The sequence below is a fragment of the Enhydra lutris genome, unplaced genomic scaffold (assembly GCF_002288905.1).
Source record: "Enhydra lutris kenyoni isolate GAN:26980312 unplaced genomic scaffold, ASM228890v2 scaffoldscaffold10, whole genome shotgun sequence".
NCBI lineage: Eukaryota > Metazoa > Chordata > Mammalia > Carnivora > Mustelidae > Enhydra > Enhydra lutris.
Genome location: NW_019154094.1, coordinates 327017 through 336715, shown reverse-complemented (window position 1 = coordinate 336715; position 9699 = coordinate 327017). Strand labels below are relative to the sequence as shown.

Here is a 9699-nt window from a genome sequence, read left to right as displayed (position 1 = left end):
TTATAAGCACATCTGTCACTGGATATAGCATCCACCTAGATAATCCAGGGCAATTGTACCTCAAAATCCTTAATTATATATGTAAAGACCTATTTTTTAAACAACTTTTTAAAAATGATTTTATTTATTTATTTGACAGAGAGAGATCATAAGTAGGCAGAGAGGCAGGCAGAGAGAGAAGGAAGCAGGCTCCCTGCTGAACAAAGAGCCCAATGTGGGGCTTGATCACAGGACCCTGGGATCATGATCTGAGCTGAACGCAAAGGCTTTAACCCACTGAGCCATCCAGAAACCTCAAGACCTCTTTTCCAAATGCGGTCATTCACAGGTATTGGAGGTTGGGATGTGACATATCATTTTTGGGGCCACCATTCATACCACTACACTGTGTTCCAGTAAAACATTTAAAAAAATTTTTTAAATCATTTTTTAAAATTTATATTCAGCATAACAGTATTCATTGTTTTTGTACCACACCCAGTGCTCCATGCAATCCATGCCCTCTCTAATACCCACCACCTGGATCCCCCAACCTCCCAACCCCCACCTCTTCAAACGCTTCAGATTGTTTTTCAGAGTCCATAGTCTCTCATGGTTCACCTCCCCTTCCAATTTCCCTCAACTCCCTTCTCCTCTCCATCTCCCCATGTCCTCCATGCTATTTGTTATGCTCCACAAATAAGTGAAACCATATGATAATTGACTCTCTCTGCTTGACTTATTTCACTCAGCATAATCTCTTCCAGTCCTGTCCATGTTGCTACAAAAGTTGGGGATTCATCCTTTCTGATGGAGGCATAATACTCCATAGTGTATATGGACCATAGCTTCCTTATCCATTCGCCCGTTGAAGAGCATCTGTTCTTTCCACAGTTTGGCGACCGTGGCTGTTGTTGCTATAAACATTGGGGTACAGATGGCCCTTCTTTTCACTACATCCATATCTTTGGGGTAAATACCTAGTAGTGCAAAGGCAGGGTATTAGGGAAGCTCTCTTTTTAATTTCTTGAGGAATCTCCACACTGTTTTCCAAAGTGGCTGCACCAACTTGCATTCCCACCAACAGTGTAAGAGGGTTCCCCTTTCTCCACATCCCCTCCAACATATGTTGTTTCCTGTCTTGCTAATTTTGGCCATTCCAACTGGTGTAAGGTGGTATCTCAATGTGGTTTTAATTTGAATCTCCCTGATGGCTAGTGATGATGAACATTTTTTCATGTGTCTGATAGCCATTTGTATGTCTTCACTGGAGAAGTGTCTGTTCATATCTTCTGCCCATTTTTTGATATGATTGTCTGTTTTGTGTGTGTTGAGTTTCAAGAGTTCTTTATAAATCCTGGATATCAATCTTTTGCCTGTACTGTCATTTGCAAATATCTTCTCCCATTCCGTGGGTTGCCTCTTTGTTTTGTTGACTGTTCCCTTTGCTGTGCAGAAGCTTTTGATCTTGATGAAGTCCCAAAAGTTCATCTTAGCTTTTGTTTCCTTTGCCTTTGAGACATATCTTGAAAGAAGTTGCTGTGGCTGATATCGAAGAGATTACTGCCTATGTTCTCCTCTAGGTTTCAGATGGATTCCTGTCTCACATTGAGGTCTTTTATCCATTTTGAGTTTATCTTTGTGTATGGTGTAAGAGAATGGTCTAGTTTCATTCTTCTACACATAGCTGTTGAGTTTTCCCAGCACAATTTATTTAAGAGACTGTCTTTTTTCCACTGTATATTTTTTCCTGTTTTGTCGAAGATTAATTGACAGAAAGGGAAATTAGAGAATCGATTCCATTTACTATAGCACCAAGAACCATAAGATACCTGGGAATCAACCTAACCAAAGAGGTAAAGGATCTGTACTCGAGGAACTTCAGAGCACTCATAATAGAAATTGAAGAAGACACAAAAAGATGGAAGACCATTTCATGCTCTTGGATCAGAAGAATAAACATTGTTAAAATGTCTATACTGCCTAGAGCAATCTATACTTTTAATGCCATTCCAATCAATATTCCACTGGTATATTTCAAAGAGCTGGAGCAAATAATCCTAAAATTTGTATGGAGTCAGAAGAGACCCCGAATCACTAAGGAAATGTTGAAAAAAAAAAATAAAACTGGGGGCATCATGTCACCTGATTTCAAGCTTTACTACAAAGCTGTGATTACCAAGACAGCATGGTACTGGCATAAAAACAGACACATAGACCAGTGGAACAGAGTAGAGAGCCCAGATATGGACCCTCAACTCTACGGTCAAATAATCTTCGACAAAACAGGAAAAAATATACAGTGGAGAAAAGACAGTCTCTTCAATAAATGGTGCTGGGAAAACTCGACAGCTATATGTAGAAGAATGAAACTAGACCATTCTCTTACACCATACACAAAGATAAACTCAAAATGGATAAAAGACCTCAACGTGAGACCGGAATCCATCAGAATCCTAGAGGAGAACATAGGCAGTAATCTCTTCGATATCAGCCACAGCAACTTCTTTCAAGATATGTCTCAAAGGCAAAGGAAACAAAAGCCAAAATAAACTTTTGGGACTTCAAAATCAAAGCTTCTGCACAGCAAAGGAAACAGTCAACAAAACAAAGAGGCAACCCACGGAATGGGAGAAGATATTTGCAAATGACAGTTCAGGCTAAAGGTTGATATCTAGGATCTATAAAGAACTCCTCAAACTCAACACACACAAAACAGACAATCATATCAAAAATGGGCAGAAGATATGAACAGACACTTCTCCAGTGAAGACATACAAATGGCTATCAGACACATGAAAAAATGTTCATCATCACTAGCTATCAGGGAGATTCAAATTAAAACCACATTGAGATACCACCTTACACCAGTTGGAATGGCCAAAATTAGCAAGACAGGAAACAACATATGTTGGAGGGGATGTGGAGAAAGGGGAACCCTCTTACACTGTTGGTGGGAATGCAAGTTGGTGCAGCCACTTTGGAAAACAGTGTGGAGATTCCTCAAGAAATTAAAAAGAGAGCTTCCCTATGACCCTGCCATTGCACTACTGTGTATTTACCCCAAAGATACAGATGTAGTGAAAAGAAGGGCCATCTGTACCCCAATGTTTATAGCAGCAATGGCCACGGTTGCCAAACTGTGGAAAGAACCAAGATGCCCTTCAAAAGGCGAATGGATAAGGAAGCTGTGGTCCATATATGGATGGACCATATATGATGGAGTATTATGCCTCTATCAGAAAGGATTAATCCCCATCTTTTGTAGCAACATGGACAGGACTGGAAGAGCTTATGCTGAGTGAAATAAGTCAAGCAGAGAGAGTCAATTATCATATGGTTTCACTTATTTGTGGAGCATATAAATAACATGGAGCACTAGGGGAGTTAGAGAGCAGAAGGGAGTTGACGGAAATTGGAAGGGGAGGTGAACCATGAGAGACTATGGACTCTGAAAACAATCTGAGGGGTTTGAAGCAGTGGGGAGTGGGAGGTTGGGGGAACTAGGTGGTGGGTATTAGAGAGGGCACGGATTGCATGGAGCAGTGGGTGTGGTGCAAAAACAAGGAATACTGTTATGCTGAAAAAAAAAAGGAAGATATGGCATAGCCAATGGAATATTAGTCAGCTATCAAAAAAATGAAATATTGCCATTTGCAATGACATGGATGGAGTTAGAGTGTATTATGCTAAGCAAAATAAATCAGTCAGTGAAAGACTAATACCATGGGATTTCACTCTTATGTGGAAGTTACGAAACAAGACAGATGAACATATGGGAGGGGGAAAAGAGAAAAAAGAGAGAGGGAAACAAACTGTAGAGACTCTTAAAGATAGAGAACAGGGAAACTAGTGTATTTTATGGTGACTAACATAACACACAAACACACACACACACACACACAAGACAGAGAACAGGGGCACCTGGGTGACTCAGTCGGTTGAGTGTCCTACTTTTGGTTTCTGCTTGGGCCTTGATCTCAGGATCATGAGCTCAAGCACCACACTGGGCCTGTGCTTGGTGTGGAGTCTGCTTGAGATTCTCTCCCTCTGCCCCTCCCCCCTGCTCACAAGCTCTCTCTTTCTAAAATAAATAAAATCTTAAAAAAAAGAGAGAGAAAAAATAAGGTTGATGGAGGGATGTGGGTGGGTAATGGGCTAGATGGGTGATGGGTATTAGGAGGGTACTTGTGATGAGTCCTGGGTATTGTATGTAAGTGATGAATCCTGAATTCTACTCCTGGAACCAATATTGCACTGTATGTTAACTAACTAGAATTTAAATAAAAAACTGAAGAGAGAAAATAAAAGGAAATACACTCCTCTGTGGTTCTCAAGTGGGGGTGATTTGGCCCCCATGGAGCATTTGGTTATATCTGGAAGCATTTTTAATTGTTGTAACTTGGCTGGCAATACTACTGGAACCCAGTGTTTAGAGGCCTGAGATACTGCTAAACATCCTATAACACACAGGACAACTCCCACAGCAAGGAATGATCCAGCCCTAAATATCAATAATGCCACGGTTGAGAGATTTTGCCCTACATCAAAGTCTTTTTCTTCCTGGGGTCACTGAGCTTTATGACTTAGTCATAATGGAGGACAGCACTTGGGAAGAGAAACTAGCTTAACTGTATGGAAACAGAAAACCGGAACATCATAAAAAAAAATAGCTCCATGGAGGACAAGGGGAGATGGAGAGGAGAAGGGAGTTGAGGGAAATTGGAAGGGGAGGTGAACCATGAGAGACTATGGACTCTGAAAAACAATCTGAGGGGTTTGAAGCGGCAGGGGGTGGGAGGTTGGGGGAACCAGGTGGTGGGTATTGGAGAGGGCACGGATTGCATGGAGCACTGGGTGTGGGGCAAAAACAATGAATACTGTTATGCTGAAAATAAATAAAATAAAAAAATGTTTAAAAAATAGCTCTTTTTTTTTTTTTTTTTTGTAACAGTAGCTGATATTTACTTAGGACTTGCCACTTGCATGCCCTATGCTGGAGCTTAACATATTATTCCATTCAATCCTTTCATCACCCTGATGAAGCATGCTTTGTTATAGTTCCATGGAGACATGGAGGTGCATGAAGGGTGAGCATTTTTCTCGAGATCATTATCTATCAAAGGCGGCACTAGCATTTGAACCCAGTCAGGGAAATTTCAGAGTCCACACTATTAAGAACTCTGTTCTGTTGTCCTTAATCACTTGCCCAGGCACAGGGTCATTGTTGTTGTCATTGGGAGGACAACACACTACAGAGAAGCTTTCTCAGGGCCCTCTTCATGTCCCTGTTCCTCAGGCTGTAGATGAAGGGGTTCATCATGGGAGTGACCACAGTGTATAGGACTGAGACGATCACACCTGTCTGAGGGGCATGTGTCCACATGGAACTGAGATAGACCCCCAGGCAGGTTCCATAGAACAAGGAGACCACAGAGAGGTGAGACCCACAGGTAGAAAATGCTTTACACTTTCCTCCCACTGTTGAGATCTTCAGTACAGAAGAGACAATTCGGGAATAAGAGAAAAGGATCCCAGTGAGAGGAAAAAAACCCATAACACCTGTCACAATATATAATACGACATTATTGATGAAGGTGTCAGAGCAGGCGAGGGGCAGGACCTTAGGGAGTTCACAGAAATAGTGTGGGATTTCAATGACTGCACAGAAGGAGAGCCGCAACATGGTTAAACTCTCAGGAAGGGCCCCCAGAACACTGATGAGCCAGGTCAGGATGAGTAACTGGGCACAGAGCTGGGGATTCATGATGACTGTGTAGTGCAGGGGATGACAGACAGCCACAAAGTGGTCATAAGCCATTGCAGTAAGGAGTAAATTGTCCAAAAGTCCAAAAACAGTGAAAAAATACATCTGTGTGGTGCAGCCTGCATAGGTAATGACTTTTCTCTGAGTCTGGATGTTCAGCAGCATCTTGGGGATGGTGGTGGAGGTGAAACAGATGTCAGAGAAGGACAGGTTGGAGAGGAAGAAGTACATGGGTGTGTGGAGATGAGAGTCTGAACTTATCGCCATGATGATGAGGAGGTTCTCAAAGACAGTGACCAGGTACAAAGACAGGAACAGCCCAAAGAGAACAGACTGAATCCCTGGCTTCTCAGAAAGTCCCAGGAAGAGAAATACTGGAATACCTGAGTGGTTTCTTGGATCCATGTAAAGGGAGTGTCTGCCAAGAGCACAAGAAGCAAGATTAAATCAATGACCAACAGGCATCTCAGAAACATAATCACCTTTACCTTGAACCTGATATTGAGGAGACAATTATTTGATTAATGGTCTCTTCTTTCTTGTCTGTCAATTTGGGGTTTCCAGGTGCCACCAAATTCCCCCATGTTAACACCACCAGCTGGAAAACCTACATGTAAAAACTAATTTTGCACTCAAAGCTCACCCCAGTTGTTCAACTGTACAGACACCTGATCACCCAGACTTAGCCTTCTCAGATATCTTTAATTCATACTTTACTTCTAAATATAATAAAAGGACATTTTCTTTATAATAAAAGTATAATTTTATTATCATTTTAATAATACAAAATAAAAGGGTTTGGATCTAATAATTTCCATAAGCTATGATAACATCATGATATTTGTTACTCACTTGACCATTCAACATATATAATGGACTGGGTTGCCTGGGTGGCTCAGTTGGTTAAGCACCTGACTTGATTTCAGCTTGGGTCATGATCTCAGGATTGTGAGATTGAGCCCTGTGTTGGGGCTCAGCATGGAGACTGCTTAAGATTCTCACTCTTCCTCATCCCCTCCACCCCACCCCACCAACTGCTCTCTTTCTCTCTCAACATAAATAAATAAATAAGTAAATAAAAGAAAATAAAATGTATAATGGACCAATCATCAAAGAAGAAATTGAGCCATCAACCAAATTTACTTCCCAGAAAAATATGATGCCAAATCACTGACTTTGAAATCTCACAAAAGGTATTTGCAATAAATAAAAATTATTTGGAAGCACGTGAAAATAAATGTCCCAGTGAGTTTTCTGAAGCCATTTCAATCAGGATGCAAAAACCAACAGCCCTCTATGATAGGAGGAATATAACAAAAATCACTGATTAATCTCTTTAATTAGCGTATTAGGAAAAAGATCAAAGATAATAGCAATATACCATATGGTGAATAGTGTGACATAATAAAAAAAAAATTCTTCCGAAAAAAAAAAAATAAAAGACAATAGCAAAAAAATACGTCCAGCAGTTGATCAAGCAAACCAAATGCTATGACTAGGTAGCATTCAACCCTGGAAAGCAACCAGCATTTCATATTGGTACTTTATTTAGTATAGTAGAGCAAATGAGCAGGAAAACATCATCCAAATATAAGATGTTAGAGATTCTGCATGAATCTCTCAGTTCTGAGGACACTGTAAACAGGATATTTCTTAACTATGATAAAATGGCTCCCTGATTGGGGCGCCTGGGTGGCTCAGTTGGTTGGGTGACTGCCTTTGGCTCAGGTCACGATCCTGCAGTCCTGGGATCAAGTCCCGCATGGGGTTCCCAGCTCCATGGGGAGCCTGCTTCTCCCTCTGACCTTCTCCCCTCTCATGCTCTCTCACTCTCTCTCTCTCAAATAAATAAATAAAATCTAAAAAATGGCTCCATGATCATCAGCTAATATCAACCTTGACATGAAAATATTTGAGGAATCCCCACGAAGACCATAGAGAAGACAAGTATGCCTGCCATTGCCACTATGCAGCACTGTTCTGAAATTTCAAACCAATATAACTAGAGAAAAAACAATGATATTTGAACTTAAATAAAAAAAATCAGTACAAAGAAAACAATAATAGGTTTATGTCTTAGGTAAAAGTAAATTGATCACATTTCTCAGATGATATAATTGGTTACATAAGTTCAGTTGGAAAGCTGTTACAACCAAGAAGTCATTCTGATAAGGCTAGATTTAAAAAAATAAACATGTATCTTTTCCTTCTCTAGTTCCAGCAATAAGCAGATACACAATGGGAAAAACAGCCTATTTACAATTGTATGAAAATATGACATACACAGACCAGGGGCTGGCTTTTTGAAGGTGCTTGGAAAAATGATACAAATAGTAATTAATATTTTTGGGGGGATGCTTTTTAGGGCGTATTAAAGGTTATATATTTTATATCAAGTACAATTGGAAACCATTGAATAGTTTTAGGTAATACAACATTAATTAATATTTATTAACACTTACAAGGTGCTGGAACCATGATAACCTTTTCTGAACGTTCTCATTTTATCTCTTTAGAAATAGGTGGAATGAGAAGGTTGCCATCACTCATGGACATGGCAGAGACAACTGAGTGAATGCTTGTTGGGTGTGTGAGTCTGAGGAGTGTACTGGCACTTGCACCACACAGTCCCTCTGTGGTGCAAGTGCCAGCAGGGTAACCAGGGGGAAACCAGGCACTGGGTGAGGTGTTAGGGGAAACCCCAAGCCACTGGGGAGAGAATTAGGAGGATAGTTCCTGTGAAAAGGGGGAGGGCTGTGGAAAAGTTGGAACAAGCAAAGGATGAAGTACGTTCTGCTTGGTTAGCCAGTTGGACATTTCAAATTTACTGAATCATTTTGAATGTATAGCCTTTCCCAATCTCCTTACCCCTGGCTGTGCAGCTAGGGAAACTGTTTCTCCTCCCTCTTATTTCATTTCCCAAGAATGTGCTGTCTTGTTCTTCCTACTTGACATCAGATGGAGTCATCTACAGGATGTGTTTTGTTAATCCAGTCTTCCCAGGAAGGTGAAGGGTGGAGGCAGCAGCTGTATCCTCCAGATCAAGGAGATGGAATCGGGCATGGATCTCTGGACCAGGATGATGGTTCTGGGAGGCACAAGAGGCTTTCTTTCTTTCCTCAGACTTATGAACTGAAGGTGAGGGACAAAGTTTGTTGAACTCCACGCTGAATTCTCATAGCTTACTCTTAAATAAAATTTTCTGTTGTTGTAATCTTGGGGCAGTATAACTGCTAGGAATCTGGGGATTGTAATCAAAATGGAAAATTTTCAGTCAATTGTGTCTCTTGGGGGTGCCTTTGATGTCAGAAGAATGTGTCCCCTCCCACTGGGACCATTAAAAACCTTTTTAATTATGGAAAACCCAAACATATGGAAGGAGAGAGAAGATTCTAATCATCATGGATGAACTCCCATCCACGTACTCATCACGGAGGTTCAACAATTATTAGCCCATGACATGTTTTATTTTATCAGTAACCATGCCACTCTATTTCTAGTCACCACAAGAGGATTATTTTTAAACACCTCCCAGACAAAATATAATTTTACCCATAAATTGTCAAGCAACTTCAGTGTGTATCTCTTAAAGAGGATGATTAAAAAACCAAACAAAAGGGGAGTCTGGCTTGCTTAGTCAGAAGAGCATGTGATAATTGACTCTCTCTGCTTGACTTATTTCACTCAGCATAATCTCTTCCAGTCCCGTCCATGTTGCTACAAAAGTTGGGTATTCATCCTTTCTGATGGAGGCATAATACTCCATAGTGTATAAGGACCACATCTTCCTTATCCATTCGTCCGTGTTAGGGCATCTTGGTTCTTTCCACAGTTTGGCGACCGTGGCCATTGCTGCTATAAACATTGGGGTACAGATGGCCCTTCTTTTCACTACATCCATATCTTTGGGGTAAATACCCAGTAGTGCAATGGCAGGGTCATAGGGAAGCTCA

The 9699-nt window shown here is 40.9% G+C and overlaps 1 protein-coding gene across 1 annotated transcript; it reads right to left on the bottom strand.

Annotated features, from left to right (window-relative positions):
- Nucleotides 1-5212: 5212 nt before the first annotated feature.
- Nucleotides 5213-6151, bottom strand: LOC111144088 (olfactory receptor 7C1-like). Its single transcript, XM_022498198.1, has one exon. The coding sequence runs from the start codon at nt 6149-6151 to the stop codon at nt 5213-5215; it is 939 nt and encodes a 312-aa protein (XP_022353906.1).
- Nucleotides 6152-9699: the final 3548 nt, after the last annotated feature.

Excerpts from the sequence above, each read along its gene's own strand:
- LOC111144088 (XM_022498198.1), bottom strand. The coding sequence starts at position 6,151 with ATGGATCCAAGAAACCACTCAGGTATTCCAGTATTTCTCTTCCTGGGA.